Consider the following 20,990-nt stretch of genomic DNA (forward strand, 5'->3'; position numbering starts at 1 on the left):
TAGTGTAGATCTTTTAGATTTTTATCTTTTACCATATATATAACTCTAAGAAATATATATATATATATACATGTTACATAAATGGCATCATACTACACATATCCTTTGCCATTTTTTAACTCAACATTATGTTTTCAGGTATTATCAAGGAGAATACATTTGACTCTGGTTTATTCACTTCAACTCTTGCTTAGTGTTTCATTACATAATTCCAGCATGATTTGTTTTCCCATTTTCCTCGTCATAGACATTTAGACTGTTGCTGCTGTGCGCGTTTGTTACATGGGTCCTCGTATGCCTTGTACAGTAAACTCTGTGAGTAAACAATAAGAAATGGATATGCAGACTCTGAGAATACAAAATCAACATCTCCCGAGAGTGACAAATTATAGTTGCACTCAGTGTATGAGATTTCCTATTTCATAATACCTTTGTCAGCATTTGGCATTATCAGACATATATTCCGTATTTATGAGCTTAAATGATTTGTTGCATACCACAGAGCCTGTATGCCATAGTGATTAAGGACAAGTTTTTAGATTGAGTTCAAAATCCTACTGCACCACTGAGTAATAATAGGACTTGGACAAATTACTTAAATTTTCCAAGCCACAGTTTAATTCACCTCAAAAATGGGAATACAACTAATAGTGATTCATTGCTACAAAGATTAATTTAATATGTAGAAAGACTTTAGAACAAAATCTTAGCTGTTTTAAAGATTTATTTATTTGAAAGGCAGTGTTGAGTTCGATCGGTAGCGGGAGCGGAGAGCGGACCCCAGAGAGCCCTGAGCAGCCCCACCGCCGCCGCCGGCCTAGTTACCATCACACCCCGGGAGGAGCCGCAGCTGCCGCAGCCGGCCCCAGTCACCATCACCGCAACCATGAGCAGCGAGGCCGAGACCCAGCAGCCGCCCGCCGCCCCCCCCGCCGCCCCCGCCCTCAGCGCCGCCGAAACCAAGCCCGGCACCACGGGCAGCGGCGCAGGGAGCGGTGGCCCGGGCGGCCTCACATCGGCGGCGCCCGCCGGCGGGGACAAGAAGGTCATCGCAACGAAGGTTTTGGGAACAGTAAAATGGTTCAATGTAAGGAACGGATATGGTTTCATCAACAGGAATGACACCAAGGAAGACGTATTTGTACACCAGACTGCCATAAAGAAGAATAACCCCAGGAAGTACCTTCGCAGTGTAGGAGATGGAGAGACTGTGGAGTTTGATGTTGTTGAAGGAGAAAAGGGTGCGGAGGCAGCAAATGTTACAGGTCCTGGTGGAGTTCCAGTGCAAGGCAGTAAATATGCAGCAGACCGTAACCATTATAGACGCTACCCACGTCGTAGGGGTCCTCCACGCAATTACCAGCAGAATTACCAGAACAGTGAGAGTGGGGAAAAGAATGAGGGGTCGGAGAGCGCTCCCGAAGGCCAGGCCCAACAACGCCGGCCCTACCGCAGGCGAAGGTTCCCACCTTACTACATGCGGAGACCCTATGGGCGTCGACCACAGTATTCCAACCCTCCTGTGCAGGGAGAAGTGATGGAAGGTGCTGACAACCAGGGTGCAGGAGAACAAGGTAGACCAGTGAGACAGAATATGTATCGGGGTTATAGACCACGATTCCGCAGAGGTCCTCCTCGCCAAAGACAGCCTAGAGAGGACGGCAATGAAGAAGATAAGGAAAACCAAGGAGATGAGACCCAGGGTCAGCAGCCACCTCAGCGTCGGTACCGCCGCAACTTCAATTACCGACGCAGACGCCCAGATAACCCTAAACCACAAGATGGCAAAGAGACAAAAGCAGCCGATCCACCAGCTGAGAATTCGTCCGCTCCCGAGGCTGAGCAGGGCGGGGCTGAGTAAATGCCGGCTTAACATCTCTACCATCATCCGGTTTAGTCATCCAACAAGAAGAAATGAATATGAAATTCCAGCAATAAGAAATGAACAAAAGATTGGAGCTGAAGACCTTAAGTGCTTGCTTTTTGCCCGTTGACCAGATTACTAGAACTATCTGCATTATCTATGCAGCATGGGGTTTTTATTATTTTTACCTAAAGATGTCTCTTTTTGGTAACGACAAACGTGTTTTTTAAAAAAGCCTGGTTTTTCTCAATACACCTTTAAAGGTTTTTAAATTGTTTCATATCTGGTCAAGTTGAGATTTTTAAGAACTTCATTTTTAATTTGTAATAAAAGTTTACAACTTGATTTTTTCAAAAAAGTCAACAAACTGCAAGCACCTGCTAATAAAGGTCTTAAATAATAAAAAAAAAAAAAAAAGAAAGAAAGGCAGTGTTGAGGGAGGGGTGGGGGGGTGGGGGAGCAAGCACATACTCCCAAATGCTGGTTCACTTCCCAAACAGCTGCAACAGTCAGGGCTGAGCCAAGCCAAAGCTAGGAGTTTCATCTGGGTCTCCCATGTGGGTACAGTAGCCCAAGTACATGAGCCATCTTCCACCGCTTTCCCAGGCACATTAACAGGGAGCTGGATCAGAAGTGGAGCAGTCTGGACAAGAACCTGCATCCATATGGATGCTGGCATCACAGGTGGAGGCTTAATCTGCTATGCACGCCAGCCCCTTCATCTGAATTGTTTATAGCTTCCCAATATGTGTATTTATAGGAATATTTATACTCCCAATTATTATATTTTCCCAAAAACACATGTGTGAATATTTCACATGGACCAGAACTACTTTCTTTCTTTTCTTTTTTTTTTTTTTTTTTTTTTGACAGGCAGAGTGGACAGTGAGAGAGAGAGACAGAGAGAAAGGTCTTCCTTTGCTGTTGGTTCACCCTCCAATGGCCGCCGTGGCCAGTGCACTGTGGCCGGCGCAGCATGCTGATCCGAAGCCAGGAGCCAGGTGCTTCTCCTGGTCTCCCATGTGGGTGCAGGGCCCAAGCACTTGGGCCATCCTCCACTGCGCTCCCAGGCCACAGCAGAGAGCTGGACTGGAAGAGGGGCAACCGGGACAGAATCCGGCACCCCGACCGGGACAAGAACCCGGTATGCCAGCGCCACAGGCGGAGGATTAGCCTAGTGAGCCGTGGCACCAGCCCAGAACTAGTTTCTACTTTATTTTTTACTCCCACATTTCTAAAACTCATACATGTTGTCAAATAGATTTAATCATGTAAACTGAAAAAAGTAACTATTATCGAAGTGCTGCTTTCATGTAGGAAATGGGTTTCAACAGCTCAATTCTGAGTCTTTGGGGACAAGTTTATCATAACCTTAAAACTTTTTAACGCTTTTTCTCAGCTGTTCTAGTAGTTACCACATGTTGTTTTCTTTCAGGTGCCAGTGTGCAGCTGGTTTCACAGGGCCACACTGTGAATCAAACATCAATGAATGCCAGTCTAACCCATGCAGAAATCAGGCCACCTGTGTGGATGAATTAAACTCATACAGTTGTAAATGCCGGCCAGGATTTTCAGGCAGCAGGTGTGAAACAGGTATATATGAACTCAATGTGATTTTGTGAACTTTATTTTATTCACTTATTTGCATTTCATGTGAAAGTGATGGAGGGAGGGAGGGAGAGACAGAAAGAGGGAGAGAGGGAGAGAGGGAGAGAGGGGGAGAGGGAGAGAAGGAGAGAGAGAGAGAGACAGAGAGAGAGAGAGAGAGAGAGAGAATCTCTACTGGTTCACTCCTCCAATGTCTGTAAGAGCCAGAACTGGGCCAGGCTGAGGCCAGGAGCCAGGAACTCAATCCCAGTCTTCCACATGGGGAGCAGAGATAGAGGTTCTGTAGCTATCATCATGCCTTGGGGTGTGCATTAGCAGAAAGCTGTAATCTGAAGCAGAGGGAGGACTCAAAGCCAGGCACCTCGATGTGGGATGCAAGCATCCCAAGCAGCATCTAACTGCTGCATCAAACATCTGCCCCTGAACTCAATGCTGTTAACAACAATGCAAAAATAGTAATATCATAACAGTATTGGTTTCTACCTGCACCATGCACTGCCTGTATGCCAAAAATATGCTTAGTAACTTTGAGCTTATTAAATCTTCATAGCCATTCAATAAGCTAGATACTATGATTATTATCCCTGTTAGCACAAATGAGGAAATTGAAGTTTAGGAATGGTAGGGGGAAATGCAGAAAATTAAATTGAGCCTAACTCTCCACAATCTATAATGTTTAGAAAGGACCCTGTCAAGCCACTTGACTTAAGAGGTTAGAGCCCATGGACTTGTTTGAGAATCAATGGACCGAGGCTACACTGCTTTCTCAAGACACTGGAGTCTTCTGCCTTTAGGACTTTGTTTTTCTGAGTGGGGTTTGCAAGTTCGGGGCAGAGCCAAGTTGCTCGGCATATAGGGAAGAGCCAGTGCCCTGAGGCTGGACAAGGTGTTGCCTTTGCAGTTACCCTCTCTTCTCTCCTACCACATCGATCATTTGCTCTCCACTGAGTCATTCTCAGTAAACAGACGTGGTTTGCTATTGCCCAGCTCTAATAAAACCCCCAATTCCATTTCTCCTTCCGACCACATTCCCTAGTTCTGTGCTTCCTTTCACTATCGAGTACTTGTCCTATCTTATATACTCACAGATTGTTTGAGAGACTGTGCCGTGTGTTTTCTAAATACCATGCATTTAATTTTCAAACTGTTTCTCAGGTAGATAATCAGATTTGTTGAAACAAGCTTCTCTGACAACAACACTGTTTACCTGCTGCTTACACGGACAACTGGAAATGCCTTGCAAGTGCCACAGTCTGCACACTTATTTCTCTTATTCTTTGTAGAACAGTCTACGGGTTTTAACCTGGATTTTGAAGTTTCTGGCATCTACGACTATGTCATGTTAGATGGTGTGCTTCCATCTCTCCATGCCATAACCTGCACGTTCTGGATGAACTCCTCTGACACCATCAAGTATGGAACACCAATCTCCTATGCACTTGAGAATGGCAGTGACAATACCTTCCTCCTGACTGATTACAATGGGTAAGTGGAAGTTCCAGGCAGGCTATGCTTAGGACCTTACCCTGGGACCAAGTTAAAGCTGACAGTGGGGGTGGGGTATGGAAGAACAGGGGGACAGGTACTGCAGCAGGACAGTAGGTTGACAATAATCAAATAGAACACCTGTACAAGTTCTATGAGAAGGCAACGTTTTAGTGATAACATTTCATGCATGTATTGTGTTTTGCTTTCTACTAGGTACTTGCATATGTATTCGTTGTTCTACACAATGACTCAAGGAACTAGTGCCCATTGTATAGGTAGTAAAATAAAATTTCACCAAGATTCAATGATTTGCCATAAATCTCACACCCTGGAAGTAGTAGGTCTAAGTTTCAAACTCTGACTCTAAACCTGATCTCTTCCTTCACAAAGTAGGACCTCCAATGGTTAAGTGATTTCAGTGATGTGATTGATCCATGGGAGATAGGTGTATTGAGGATGGATCAGTCTAGAGGCTCAGTATGCAAGGTCACACTTCTTCATTTCATCAGGACCAGTTAGTTCCACTGTGCTGTCAAGAGAGTCAGCCTGAGTTATACCCAGAGTTTTGCTAAAGAACCACAGACTTGGCCAGGATGTCCATCATTGAACATTGTCCGCTGCCTTGGCCTTTGTGGTCCCTGTAAGACCACTGCTGTTTTCCACTTGTGGAGTCCTTGGCAAGGCTGCAAGCTTATGCCTTCAATCTGTATAGAGTCCAGTGCACCATTTTGCCTTTTTCTCTCAGCTCCACTCAAATTTTTGGCCCACTAATGAGTAGGTTGCCAGCCCCAGAGAGCCACTGAGCCCTTTTCTGTCCTCAATCCAAGGGACTCTTGCTGTTCTAGTAGAGATCACCATCCTCCAACATGAGTAGAATGCAGCTTTTAGAAAGTCCAAAGGTTTGCAAAACCCCTCCTTTGGATAGGGAGGAGAAATATAGAAAAGAATCAGTGTTGTAAAAATATTTTTTCATAAACACTTGAATAGGGTCGAAGAAGATACCAAGAAACATATTTAATGAATTTTTGTCTTCCATATCAACCTATCCTATGTCTTTTCTCCATTTGCTTTTGAATGTTCACTTTAAGTTGCTTCTCACAGTTGTCATGTCCCTAAGTGGGATGGTCATTGGAAACTTCAATTTGGTTGGCCATCCTTGTTTGGGTTCCGTTATTCTTATCGTTGAATTAATATACTTTGTCCACCATGTGACTGTTTTGGCAATGATCTTAGTCCACTTGGTCTGATAAGTCAAAATACCATAGACTTGGTAGTTTGTAAACAATATAAATATATTTCTCACAGTTCTTGAAACTGGGACATTTAAGATTAAGGAGTTGGCAGATTTGGTGATTGGTGAGTATCTACACTCTGATCCACAGGTAGCACCATCTACCTGTGCACTCACCTGGTGAAGGGAGAGAAGTCTCTCTGGAACCTCCTTTATAAAAGCACTAATTCCATTCCTGAGGGCACCATCTTCATGATCTAATCACATCCTAGAGGCTACACCTCCTAATACCATGACATGAGTGCTTGGGTGTCCAACATACAAGTTTGGAGGGGACACTAGTATTCAGACCATGACAGCAACCATGAGACAAGCTCATTTGCTCTGAGACATCTGAAGTTTGTTCTCGGTCCTAGGAAATATACATTCCAGGGGAAGGCTACCAGGCTGACACTTAAACAACTCCTGCCTTTTCTATTCTTGAGCCACTCTCTCCAAAATACCCCATTTGGTGAATGGTCTCAAATTGGGCAATTCTCTTGGCTTCTCCTAAGATGTTTTCCTGCCCCTCAGTGTTTAAGAAACACAAACTAATTTCCAATGGGCTACAATAAAGTGTAATTAGTAAATCAAATCTGCTTCTAAGCAGTTTGGTCAAATGGATCAAAAAGATGAATGCATGTGTTTACACAAAGTACTTTGCCCACAAACCACAAAAAAAAAAAAAAAAAAAAAGAATTAGTTGCATGCCCCACAGAAAGGATTGCGACATAGGACTAATGACTCTACTCCCTGGCATGTTTCTCTTCACAGCTGGGTTCTTTATGTGAATGGCATGGAAAAGATAACAAACTGTCCCTCCGTGAATGATGGCAGTTGGCATCACATTGCAGTCACTTGGACAAGTGTCGATGGAGCCTGGAAAGTCTACATTGATGGAAAATTATCTGACAGTGGTGCTGGCCTCTCTGTTGGTTGGGCCATACCAGGTAGTGTCTTAGGAAAAGGAGAAAAATTCTGTTCGGTTCTAGGGGAGGTAGTGCTTAAAAGGACATTGTGTTTGCTACCTGGTTGTCCTTGATTTTACACAAAGGTCAGTGGTTCTCTTGTTGACTACTTCTGATTATCCAGACTGTGAGATGTTGGAGGCTTCTTCTCTGGTGAGCTGTGTGACTCTGTGCAACACATGCCTTTGAGGATCTATTACAAAGACTACCAAGAATTGTGCTGAACTCACCAGGGCTTACTAAGCTGACTTCCAAGGAGGAAACTACCTGCTGCTGTGTTTGTTTGTTTGTTTGTTTGTCTGTTTTAGCGACTTTTTCAATTTTGCTTTATCAATATACAGGCTAAACAATTGGTAGTAGCCATCTGTCTTTTGTGCCTTTGATCTTAGCTTTGTTTTAATTAACGCATAAAAATTATATGTATTTATAGGGTGTCCTGGAATGTTTTGATACATGTACACATTGTGCAATGTCCAACTCAGTGTAGACATATAGATCTCTTCAAATAGTTATCATGTCTTTATGGGGAAGACATTCAATTCCTTTCTTCTAGCCTCCTAGCTTTTTAATTTTTAACAATACAGAACTTAACCTCTTTTCTAAAAATACTTTGAAACATTCAGAGACCTTTAGTTTGAAGAAATGCAGAATCATTGTGTGACCGAGGGTTTCCAGCACGGCAATGAATTTGCCCCATCTGGATCCATCTACAGAGGGACTAAAGACATTTGTTTCGATATTTAAAAAAACAATGGTACCTGGATAAAAAAAATGACCTTTTAAAGCAAGTAACACTTTTACATAGATTTACCCAGTGTTTGTGTCACCACAGTCACATAAACTTAATAGAAGATAGTTATTAACCTTTTAGAGCAAACAGAGGCCCAAAGAAGTCAAAATGAGCCCCTCAAATCACATTTCCAAAGTCTAACTCCTATGACTAGTTGGCTGCACCCTTTTCACTGCCCCCTCTGCCCTTTCTACTTGGATTATTACATAGCCAGTCCTCCATATCCATGGCATCCACACCCATAGAGTCAACCAACCAAGGTTAAAAAATATTCAGTAAAACAGTTGCATCCATAATGTACCTGTACAAATTTTTTGTTGTCGTTACTCCTGAAACACTATAGTCGAACAACTGCTCATACAGCATTTACGTTATATTAGGTATTAGAAGTAATCTAGGGATGGTCCCATGTGCAAAGCAGCATGTGAATAGGTTCTATGCAAAACCCATGCCATTGCATACAAGGGACTTGAGCAGCTCAGGAGGTTCTGGACCCAGTCCTGCACGGATACCGAGGGACAACAGTGTCACCCCTGTCCACAGGGAGCAGGAGCGGGGCCTTTGGAAACCAAATCACTTGGAAGCAATGAAGGGCACCCGGGGAGCTGTGGGTGGACACCTTCAGCATCTACCATGCTCACCTTGATGTTTAATGCTTTCATACGTTTTACTCACACCTTTGCCTAGAAACTCTGTCTTCCTTTTATGTAAGACGAATGCTCAGCTATCAAGGGCCAGGACCGACCGCTTTTCCTGACCCTTGCCCTCCCTCCATGAACCTTTCCTTTCAGTTCTTCTATCATCCTGCACACCTCCTTTGTTGTATGAGCCACACTATCTTAGAAAGTACATTTGTCTATGTTTACCTCTGGATTTACGATCTCTCAGAGGCAGGGAAACTGTTAGCTGTTCTGTTTTGTTGGCATAAGTCTAGGGTCTGATATTGCAGACCACACATCATTAATAGCTCCACGAGCATCCACTGTGTCTCAAAGAGAGAAGCCAAGTGGGCTGGGCAGGAGCATGGGGAAGGAGATCTCAGACGGAAGGTGCCCAAGTGCATGGACAGAGAGTGCGAATGGGTTTTGTGTGAGGAAGAAGGGTTTTCAGCTCCCTGCAGCTGTAGCACAGAGTGTAGGGAAGAGAAAGAAAGAAAGATGTGATAGAGAAAGAAACTGAAATACAAGCTGGGAATGGGCTGTCATGAACTTGTTCATGTCCATTCAAGGAGTGTACACTTTGAGTAGGGGAACATTGGCGGTATTTCTACAGGAAGTGACATCATCAGGTGAGGTAGGGTGGTGGTTTCCTTTTGTGTCTCTTTCCGGCTCTGTGAGATCACAGGTGATTTCTTATTGCTTTTTCTTTGATAACCTTTTCATCATAAAAATAAACTTCTCCTACGATTAAGGCAGGAACATGTATATCTTATGAAAGTTAAGTCTCTTGGGGAAGAATGAAAAATGGATTAAAGGAGCAGGAAAATAAAACCACAAAACTCGTACCATGACTACCTAAGGAGATGGTTGGCTGACAAGGTAAATTAAGGACCGTAAATATCACAACAGTGTAGTTGACAATCTTTCGGGCTATCCTAGCCTGTTTGGGTTGCCATTAAAATGTACCATAGACTAGGTGGCAGAAGTAGCAGGAGTTTATTTTCTCACAGTTCTGGAGGCTGGAAGTCCAAGATTCAGGTGCCAGAATGATGGGTTTCTGGTGTGGGCTGTTCTTGGCCACGGCCTTCTCAGTGTCCTCCCATGGCAAAGGGGGAAGAGCACGCCCTCTAGTGTCGTTTTTTATAAGTGCCTTAATCCTATCACAAGACTCATAGCCTGATAATCTCATACAAACCTGATTTCTGCTTAAATACCATCACAGTGTCAGGGTGAGGGATAGGGTAGAGTTTAAGCATAGGAATTGGGGAGGGGCACGGTTCATACCATAGATGTGACTGACTGGCTTCCGTTGGAAGACCAGGTTTAGTGTCTGTTAGCTCAGAGAAGAATTCTGTCTTGTCAGTGGCAAAAGGATTCAGTGTTAGGTATGAGTGTGAGGTCTGTGTGGGATACATGAACTAAACCTATGCGTCAGATACCACTTTATATTTAACTGACAAAATTGTTTTTAGTGCTGGAATAAAATGAGCAAGGATTCAGCATGGTGGACACATACAGAGGCTGTCAGGCAGGAGAATTGATGTCGCCCTCCTGGAAACATTAGAGACTTCTATCAAAAGCCTTAGAGAAGCCCATGTATGCAACCATCGATTCAGCCACCACAAAGCAATTTAAAGGAAATAATCAATGACCTGAATGAATGTTTATGTAGCAATATGCTTATCTCTGTGTTAGTACCAAACTTGGAAACAACTTCGGTATCCAGTTATTATTATTAAGTTATTGCTTAATTAGTTAATTAATTGTTCCAAGTATTGTGAGAGTGAAACCCACTTGAGCAGCAACAACAGTAAGTTGCATGGTAAGAGACTGAAGTGACAAGGGGTAGGAGTTGTTGCCAGAATTTAGCCAAACCTGTCCTGAGGAAGAGGAATCACCCAGTGGGAGCCATGACATTAGCTGGATGGAAGCAGTCACACTTCCTTTGTCACCTGGCAGGAGGGGCCCTCAGAGACTAAACTTGCTTCTCACCCCACTTTCTTACATGAGTATTAATCTTTCCATTGGCCAAGCCAACAGAAGCTGGGGGACATGGAAGCCAGGTGGTGCAGCTAACAGGGAACAAACTTTAGGGCACAAAGCAGACTAGAGAAGGAAGCAAAATAGATCAGAAGAGCAAACTCTGACCACCAACCCGGGGGGGCTCTTCAGTAGAATCAGTAGATTCTACAGAGCAATCATGAGAGGTGAATGAAGACTCTCTCTCTCTTTCTCTTTCTCTCTCTCTCTCTCTCTCTCTCTCCCCTTTCTGTCTGTAACTCTGCCTCTCAAATACATAAATAACTCTTTAAAATTCCATTGAGGAGCAGTGGTTTTTTTTTTCCTTCATACTATTTGTTGAGATCTTTTACTTAGTGTAGGGTTAACTATACGATCATCAAGTAAACTGAAAGTAGATCTTTGTAAAAATTAAGAGTAGGAATGGGAGAGGGAGGGGGAGGAAGAGTTGTAGTGTGGATGGGAGGGTGATGGGGGGGATGTCACTATGTTCCTAAATGTGTATATATGAAATACATGAAGTGTGTATAACTTATAATAAAATTTTTTTTAAAAATATTTTTAAAAAAAGGCAAGAGAGGCCGGCGCCGCGGCTCACTAGGCTAATCCTCCGCCTTGCAGCGCCGGCACACTGGGTTCTAGTCCTGGTCAGGGCACCGGATTCTGTCCCGTTTGCCCCTCTTCCAGGCCAGCTCTCTGCTGTGGCTAGGGAGTGCAGTGGAGGATGGCCCAAGTGCTTGGGCCCTGCACCCCATGGGAGACCAGGAGAAGCACCTGGCTCCTGGCTTTGGATCAGCGCGATGCGCCGGCCGCAGCGGCCATTGGAGGGTGAACCAACGGCAAAGGAAGACCTTTCTCTCTGTCTCTCTCTCTCACTGTCCACTCTGCCTGTCAAAAAAAAAAAAGGCAGAAAGAGATGAAAACTGATGTTCCCTTGGGGTTTGGGAATGGGAAGGCCCCTGGCAGCTTTAGAAGGTTTCCTGGAAGTGGTGGTGGAAATGACAGCCTTGTAACCTGAGAGTGAGCAACGTGGAGCGTGGCTCCTGCTAGCCCACCACGAAGGTGACTTCCTAGAAGGAAGGAGGCAAAGGGGGCTTAGCTGTTTTGTTAGCATCACATATCGTTATGTATATATGTATTACATGTGGTTTTTATAGTTACATATCTATAAATCTAATATAACATTCTAAAGCCTAGCTAACCATTTTTGTTCTATAAAATGATATTTGTCCTAATTGACAAAAATGTGCAATACATTTACATAGTGTACATTTTCAATACTTTTCTTTCAAACCTTTATACTGACCATGCTTTCATTAAGTTAGTGCTTAAGAAATAATAGATTCTCGGGTGAGTTTTCCTCCTTTTTTCTATTTCTCTCTCTCTAGGTGGTGGTGCATTAGTTCTTGGGCAAGAGCAAGACAAAAAAGGAGAAGGATTCAGCCCAGCTGAGTCTTTTGTGGGCTCCATAAGCCAGCTCAACCTCTGGGACTATGTCCTTTCTCCACAGCAGGTCAATCCCCTTTTCCGTGTATGACAGTAATGAGATGCAAAGGTACAAACCCAGTAACTGTGAACAGCCTAATGATGACATCTCTTGTTGTAAGCTCTTGGTTATTGGAATTCATCGCCATTGCCACCTGATGCTGTGGTCTTAGACTAAAGCAGAAGTTGTCTGCCTCACATTCAGTGCTCATCTTTTTAGTTACGTGGCAATATTCCAAAATTCTACAGGGAATGATTCTTTTTCAAACCTTATAATTTCACAACCATAACGAATCACAGAGAATAATATTTCAAATCTGAGTGAGGTTGCAGAAACACAAGGCACAAGATCATCTGTAGAGAGGAACAGATAAGCTGTTGGGTAAAGGCAGTGTAAAATCACAGAGCTGGAGCTGAAATCCTAATTCCACCATGAACTCGCTGTGATGGTTTCAGACATGTTAATCTATCTCTCTAAGCTTCAGTTTTCTTATCTATAAAAGATAGATGATACTACATAGTAGAATTTTGATAGGATCGAATGAAATATCCATAGCACTGTTTGGCCCATGGGAAAGGCTGAGTATTTTAATTATTCATTCTTTTATTACAGTAGTGGAAATTCTTGAAACCTTAGTTCCCTCAGCCCTGGGTAAGAGGTCAAGGACATGGAATGGAGAGGGGGCACCTTACAACCTCTTAACCCCTGCTAAGATTCAGAAAATAAATTCTATGCGTAGAATTTCAGGCAATAATGAGTCCAGTGGGAGTCATATTTGGAAGAGGCAATGACAGAGGTTGAGGAGAGACAGAAAGAAGAGAATTTTCCTATTGCCTCTGAAATCATACAATGCAAAAGCCTGCTTCCCTTCATTTCCCCCCAAAAAAATCTTTGCATGTTTTCAATAGGACTAAAGTATGATATAATAACTTCATCTTAGTGGAACAAATAAGGCTTATGTAAAGGTGTGTTTTTAAACTCCCAGGTAAAATCTTTGGCTACCTCCTGCCCTGAGGACCTCAGCAGAGGAAATGTGTTAGCCTGGCCTGACTTCTTGCCGGGCATTGTGGGCAAAGTGAAGATCGATTCCAGGAGCAGATTCTGTTCCGGTGAGAGCTTCCTTCTTCCACAGACCCCGACATGTCTTAACTACCCTGGGCTTTCTCACACAAGGAGACCATTCAGACTTCTCTCTTGTCAAATCCTGTGTCCCTGCCAGTCTGCTCTTAAGCTAGCACTTTGTGTTTACTCTACATTCATCCAAAGAATATTTTTAATCCTAAAATACATTCTACAAGATGGAGTTGATTGGGGGAGGAGAGAATTTGGACAAAGGTAAAGTATGATAGGGAGTTAGGGTGCGAGGAAGGGGAGGGTCTCTGTGCTCCTGCCTCAGATGGGTACTTTTTTGGTTCTGCACTGCCTAGCAGCTGTCTAGGAACAAGTAACCCAGAAGGAAAGCTGTGAATGTGGCAGTCAGCACGCCGAATCATCAAACCCTGACTGATCACTGTCTCATGAAATCCAATGTATCCTAATGAGTTGATGAAAATGGGCCAGGAAGGGGCCTCTGATTACCTGTCAACAGCACCTCATTAATGTTCCTCAAGCACCATTTCCGCCTTTAAAGAGAGAGCCAGCAGACTTCTGTTGAAAGAGGGAAAGTTGTTTGTTGACTCGGATAATTTTTACTAATAATTTGGCTGCTCCTATGTTAACTTGTTTTCATACGATTAGAGTGGCTCTCACATTCCGGTTCCAAATAGGATTTGAAAGCCTTGGCTTGGTGATGCAATTGCTGTGCTGCTGGCAAGCTCTGCACGTGTATTCTTGACCCCCAGATTGTCCACCTTTGGAAGGATCCGTGCCTCATCTGCGATCTGCATCAGCGGATTTAAAACCAGGCTCCAAGATCAGTCTGTTCTGTGATCCGGGCTTCCAGATGGTCGGGAATCCTGTGCAGTACTGTCTGAACCAAGGACAGTGGACGCAACCCCTCCCGCACTGCGAACGTGAGCTGCCTTTGGTGAACTCGTCTCAGTGGCTCTTGGAAAGCACTGGAGCCATAGAGCACCTTTCAGGGATGCTAAACAAAAGAGAAATCGTTCCCAGTTGCAAACCTGTGCTGGGCACCATGAGGTGTGGGTGATGAAGACCCAAAGCCATCATGTGTCAACAAGGCCCCCAGGTCCCACAAGACCCGGACCAAAGGGAGCTGGGCCAGTGCTGAGTGAGCAATCAGGGAGAGATCACTCGAGTTGGACCTATCCATTTAATTTATTAATTCAATAATGTTTAAAATACCTACTCGGTGCAAGGCACTAACCTAAGTTTTGGAGATGTCACTGTTGGAAAAAGAGGTACCTGTTACTATAGAGTTTATATTCTAGTGGAAGAGTCAGAAAAATAAATGTAATATTTTTATAGTCAATAATAAAAATAAGATTAGAAGCCTACGAAGAAAAACAAAGCAGGGTAGAGAAACACCAAGGGAAGGGGGTTGGGTAGAGGCAAAGCTGTTGTTTTAGATAGCGAATTGTATCTCTTACGTGTTGCCACAGCACAGATTTATCTGTTTCTTGTCTATCTACTCCACTCAATAGAAAGCTCTACATGGCAAGAATTTTGTCTGTGGTTCACTGCCGTGAGTCCAGCACGTAGGTCAGTGTCTAGCAGGAAGTAGGACCTCCATAAGTGTCTTTTGAATGAACCTGACTACATGCCTACTGTGAGCCAGACAGCATGCTAGAGGCTGAAGACACACCTGTGACCACAGCCTGCTACCACCCCTGAAGCATTCTCCACCCCACGTTTGGGTGCAATGAAAAATTGCATGCCTCACTGGACTACTCCACTTGCTTACTAGAAATAAAAAGCCGTTCGAGCATTTTTCTCCTAATGCGGTTGTGTTCTCCCTGGTCACATCGCAGGCATTAGCTGTGGGGTGCCCCCCGCTTTGGAGAACGGCTTGTACTCCGCTGAGGACTTCTATGCTGGGAGCACAGTAACCTACCAGTGCAATAATGGCTACTATCTGTTGGGTGATTCAAGAATGTTCTGTACAGACAATGGGAGCTGGAATGGCATTTCACCGTCGTGTCTTGGTGAGATCAGTGTTGGCGACTATTGCATGAGTTTATCTTGGCTCTATGAGAGACACTCACTCAAACTTCCTGGGGCTCTCGTGACATTCTTTTGCTAACTTCATCTCATCTCTGTAAGTTCTGCACAAGCCATAGTGATGATGAGGCTGTCCACAGAGATGCCAAAAATGTTTTAAATTTTTCTAAGGCTCAGGATTAAGACTATATCTATCCCTCTCCTTTCACTTGCCCACCCATAATCTAGGGAAATGATACTGTTTGTTATAAATCTGCAGTGTAATTGTGACTACTGTATTTCAATTTATTAAACTATATCACATGAAGTAGGCATTAAGCCTAGAGGTTAAGATCCCCACATATCATATTGGTGCCAGCATTTGATACCTCACTCCAGCTCCTAATTCCACCTTCCTCTTGGTGCACACCCCGGGAAGCAGCAGTGATGGCTCTGTGGGGGGTTTCTGCCACCCACATGGAAGATCTGGATTGAATTTCCAGCTCTCAAATTCATCCCTAACCCACTCCAGCCACTGAGGGCATTTATGGAGTGAACTAGCAGAAGAAAGTACACTCTCATTTCTCTCTCTCTCTCTCTCTCTCTCTCTCTCTCTCTCTCTCATCTCCTTCCCTAACCTTTTCCCTCCCTTCCTCCTTCCTCCCCAAATAAACACTTTTAAATGCATGCAAATGTCATACATTGAGTGATATGTATGACTTCAATGTAAAAATAAATGTTTGATGCACAAAGAAAATGAATCAACTGTAATTTTTGTGATCTGTGTTCACGTTAGATGTGGATGAGTGTGCCGTTGGATCAGACTGTAGTGAGCACGCTTCTTGCCTGAACACAAATGGATCCTACCTGTGCTCATGCATCCCACCCTACACAGGAGATGGTAAAAACTGTGCAGGTAACTAATCCGTGTATACCTGGAAATTCCCATTTCAGTTTTGTAATTTAAATATCTTCTTTTTTAAAAGATTTATTTATTTATTTGAAAGTCAGAGTTACAGAGAGAGAGGAGAGGCAGAGAGAGAGAGAGAGAGAGAAAGAGAGAGACAGAGAGAGGTCTTCCATCCGATGGTTCACTCCCCAGTTGGCCGCAACTGCTGGAACTGCTCCGATCCGAAGCCAGGAGCCAGGAGCTTCTTCCGGGTCTCCCACGCGGGTGCAGGGGCCCAAGGACTTGAGCCATCCTCTATTGCTATCCCAGGCCACAGCAGAGAGCTGGAAAGGAAGAGGAGCAGCCAGGACTAGAACCGGCGATCATATGGGATGCCAGCGCTTCAGGCCAGGGCATTAACCTGCTGAGCCATAGCACTGGCCCCTTAAATATCTTCTATAAGTGCATTATTTTTCTTTTTTTACAAAAAGTGTTTATTTCATTTATTTGCAAGGCAGAGTGTGAGAGAGGCAGAGAAAAAAAGATCTCCCATCTGCTGGTTTACTCCCCAAATGGCTGAAACAACAAGGCAAGGCCCAGGAGCCAGGAGCTCCATCAGACTCTCCCACGTGGGTGGCAGGAGCCAAGTACTTGGCCATCTTCTGCTGCCTTCCCAGCTGCATTAGCAGGGAGCTGTATCGGAAACGGAGCAGTTGGAAGTTGAACCAGAGCTCCAATGTGAGATACCAGGGTTGCAGGCAGCAGTACCACCCACTGCACCACAGCACTGGGCTTAAGTGTCTTATGTTTCAAATAAGACAATATTTTCAACTTCCAAGGGCAGACAGATAGAAAAGATATGACATATAAGTTTTTATAAAAGAAACAGAAGGCACAACTAAAAGAGCTTTAAATGAGCACAGTGCCTCTTCCCACTTCCTGATTTTTGAAAAACACATCTGAGAGCCAACTGTGTTGTTAGAAAAACATCCACATTGTGGATTTAGAAATATAACTTGCCTATATTTCTAAGTATAAATATAGGTAGAGAAAATAGTTATAGAAATATGACCTGTCAGCCTCAGCCAGAGCAAACACCTGTCCCATGGTTACCTTCAGTGTCTCCCTGCCACCAGATCATATCATTGCACAAAGTAGTATCGCACCCTACCACATCTCTGTTTAATGATAACTTAATGACACCAGTCCACCTCTGAATCCATTGCTGTCTTCCTGCATTGATTATGAGGACTAACTACTAGCAAATAATAAAATAGAGAGTAAAGAGCAATTTTAAGTAGTAGATCAAATATCCAGCTGTATAGGTCCCCAAAGTGAAGTGCTCCAATTTGTAGGAGAGAGAAAAAGTCCCAGAAGTTCTATATATGATAGAGATCTTGTTTCCCACCGTAAGCTCATACATATAACAGTAACAACAAAAGCAGAGTATCTAAGAGTGAAAGCGCAGAACCAGGATCAGGAACAGGTTAGCCAGGAAATCTTCCCGTAGCTAAACAGAATATCAGATGTATATGCAGGTATCAACCTGTTTTCAAACTAGAAATCTGTATACTATTCAAGAACAAGTTACAAAGCCTGCCTAGGGAAATACCTGATCTGGACATACTTCCTCCTCTGAAAGGTGGGTAAACTTAAACAGAGTTAAAAATTAAGATATTAGCAAGTCTATTCAGAGGGGGAAATCATTCTATATGTATCAGAATATGGCAGTGAATATGAGTTAATACAGGAACCAGAAGAAAAGTGCAGGCATCTGCTTGTATGGCATAAGAGACAAAGTGACAAGAGTGAAAAATGCTAGCACTGCAGAAGGCAAACCCACCAGACCACTTTTGAAAGCAGCTTCCATAGGGTTTGGCCTAAATAGACATTCTAAATTTAGATGCCAACGTTGTGATTTATGATTGACATATAAGATAAATAATGTAACAGACTGTATTAATAATTACATTAGCAGATACAGACAGGTGAGAATGGAAAGGAAATGTAGGAAATTGGTGCTTGTGATTTATATAGGCCTATGTATAAGTTTATTTATATTTTAATGTATATATGTATGTATACATATATTTCAATTTATATATGTATTTTATGTATAGTCAAATAAAATGTAATTTGAAGAATTTCTTCAAAGATTCATATTTATAAACCCTTCAACTTCCTTGAGAAAATATACAAATTATTTTTTTTCATTTTCAAATCTCTTTATATACAGAAGATCAATTTAGTATAAAGATTTCAACAGTTTGCACCCACATAGAAACACAAAGTGAAACATACTGTTTGAGTACTAGTTATAGCATTAAATCAAAATGTACAGTATAAAATATACAAATTATTAAAACAGAAGAAAAAATGAAATCTTTTATTGTCCCACACTCAGATATACTTATTGATAGAAATCAGGGCTACTCACTGCCCAAATTTTACTGTATACTCTCCTAGGTATTTATAAAATATATATATAGATAGATGATTATTAAAACACAACATATAGGCAGTTTTTTTTGTTATTTCATGTAACATTACATCATACACATTTTTCATATCACAAAATTATTTGAAAACATGGTTTTAATTGCTGTTGTATAATCTACTTTGTGGACTCCCATAGCTAACCTTTCTTTGTATATTAGCATTAAGTGATATCCACTATGAAAAATAGTTTAGTAAACATCTTTGGACGTAAATCCTTACGCTTATCTCACCATCAAGATGTAAATCTGCAGTTACTTTCAGACAGTGTTTCAGTGGAAGTCCTTGTCAGATGTCCCAAATGACCTTAAGAAAGACTGAACCCATATTTATCCCCCCCCCACCATTGAGAATTCAAGTATTATATTCACTCGTATTGTTTTCCCTTCCTGGAAATGGTGGCTGCCCACATTCGTACCTAGAAGGGGCTTATGGCACAGTGTGTTTGGAAGGGAGGCTGGACACTGCTCCTGGATCTGCCCGTGTGCAGCGTTTCCTTCAGCTAGAGAGGAAGTGGGTGACTGGGAGTGGGGCCGGTGCTGTGGTGCAGCAGATAAAGCCACTGCCTGCGACACCAGCATCCCATATGGATGCTGGTTTGTGTTCTGGCTGTTCCACTTCTGCTCTGGCTCCCTGCTAATGCCTGGGAAAGCAGTGGAAGATGGCCCAAGTGCTTGGGCCCCTGCACCCACACAGGAGACCTGGATGAAGCTCTTGGCTCCTGGATCCTGGCTTCAGCCTGGCCGTTGCAGCTACCTGGGGAGTGAACCAATAGATTGAAGATATTCTCCCTCTCTTTCTCTCTCTCTCTCTCTCTTCTCCCCTCCCTCCCTCCTTCCCTTCCTCCCCCCTCTCTGTTCTGTACTTTTTATTTATTTTATTATTTTCAAATAAATAAATCAATCTTCAAAAAACAAACAATGGGTAGGGTTGGAGGAGACTTGTAAGGGGTTAAAGCCCTTCTAAGCCATGTTCTGGAACCATCACTACTTCCCCCAATAAGCAACTACCTCCAGTCAGATAAATTCTGTGTATTCTTTGTTAGTCCTTGCTGCTTGAAAATATGATTGCTTAAATGCCTGTTAAATATGTAACTCAGTCTGCTGCGCAACATGTCCCTGCGGTCCTTATATCTCCCTTAAACAGCTTTTCTCTCAGGCCTCTGACAGGTATCTTTACTGTTTGCTATGAAACTTTGCGTGGCAGATGTGAGAGCCACTTCTTATTACACACACAGACACACACACAAACTGTTTCTTTCTTTCAAGAACCGGTAAAATGCAAAGCTCCAGGACATCCAGAAAATGGCCACTCTTCCGGCGAGATTTACACAGTGGGGGCCAAGGTGACATTTTCCTGCGAGCAAGGGCATCAGCTGCTGGGAGCCACTGAAATCACATGCCTGGAGTCCGGAGAATGGAACCATCTGATCCCATCTTGTGAAGGTGTGTTTCACCGGGGCCCTGTGTTTGCTGAGTTCGGCAACCCCGGAAGCGGAAGGTGCAAATGTGTCAAGGGTTAGGTTCTGTCAGTGTTAGGCCCCGTTTAAATGTGATCAGAAAACACACTGCCCTTTGAGCCTTCAGACTCGCACTCACAGTCTGAGAAAACCGTGTTCTGTGTTTTTCCTCCTTGAAGCTATTTCCTGTGGGGCACCAGCTGTTCCCGAAAATGGGGACATCGACGGGTCAGCGTTTACCTATGGCAGTAAAGTGACCTACAGGTAAGTGGCTCAGATGCGAACTGCGTTGTGGAAGCTGTTGTTAACATGCACCAGCAGTGATACAGTATGAGAAGTGTACAGGGGAGAAGTTAATCCCATGGGATTTTTTTTTTAATTCATGTGGAATTCGTTGAACGATATATAGTGGGAAGAGAGCTTAATCCAATCACCTAATGGTAGTCACCTCTAAAGTCTTTTTTTTAAAAAAATGAAAAAAAAAGATTATATATTTGAAAGTCAGGGTTACAGAGTAGATGCAGAGGCAGAGAGAGAGAGAGAGAGAAATCTTCCATCCACTGGTTACCAGTTATTGCTCCCAGCACCCTCTTGAGGCATCCAGAGAATGGATGCTGTGGAAGAAGAGGCTCCTAGCTAATGAATACCCTTGGTTGCAAATGAGCTTTGATTCTAAGCTGGAAATCTCAGGCACTTAGATTAGACTCTCACTCTCCAGCTGAGAACTTTCTGTTTGCAGCTGCTGACCTGTGTCACAAACTGGAGGCAAGCCAAGTTCTTAAATCTGACCTTCCACTTATCATCCAGTTAGGTACCTGTGGGAAAGACAAATGATATTCTTGGTTAAAAAAATTATATTAATATATATACATATGTGTGTGTGTGTGTATTTAAA

At 43.2% G+C, this 20,990-nt stretch overlaps 2 protein-coding genes across 2 annotated transcripts in view; both read left to right on the forward strand.

Annotated features, from left to right (window-relative positions):
• The window catches only part of SVEP1 (sushi, von Willebrand factor type A, EGF and pentraxin domain containing 1), a 214,264-nt gene that overhangs the window by 135,621 nt on the left and 57,653 nt on the right, over positions 1–20,990 (forward strand). The window contains exons 25-34 of the mRNA XM_062207773.1: positions 3,300–3,457; positions 4,756–4,957; positions 7,005–7,180; positions 12,055–12,179; positions 13,138–13,261; positions 13,994–14,164; positions 15,083–15,256; positions 16,048–16,167; positions 19,905–20,081; positions 20,275–20,359. Coding sequence (XP_062063757.1) covers positions 3,300–3,457; positions 4,756–4,957; positions 7,005–7,180; positions 12,055–12,179; positions 13,138–13,261; positions 13,994–14,164; positions 15,083–15,256; positions 16,048–16,167; positions 19,905–20,081; positions 20,275–20,359 — 1,512 coding nt within the window. The remainder of the gene's footprint in view (positions 1–3,299; positions 3,458–4,755; positions 4,958–7,004; positions 7,181–12,054; positions 12,180–13,137; positions 13,262–13,993; positions 14,165–15,082; positions 15,257–16,047; positions 16,168–19,904; positions 20,082–20,274; positions 20,360–20,990) is intronic.
• LOC133771635 (Y-box-binding protein 1) lies at positions 755–2,042 on the forward strand. Its single transcript, XM_062207772.1, has one exon. It carries the CDS (start codon positions 887–889, stop codon positions 1,859–1,861), a length of 975 nt encoding a protein of 324 aa, XP_062063756.1. The 5' UTR covers positions 755–886; the 3' UTR covers positions 1,862–2,042.

The sequence above is a fragment of the Lepus europaeus genome, chromosome 12 (assembly GCF_033115175.1).
Source record: "Lepus europaeus isolate LE1 chromosome 12, mLepTim1.pri, whole genome shotgun sequence".
Lineage (NCBI taxonomy): Eukaryota > Metazoa > Chordata > Mammalia > Lagomorpha > Leporidae > Lepus > Lepus europaeus.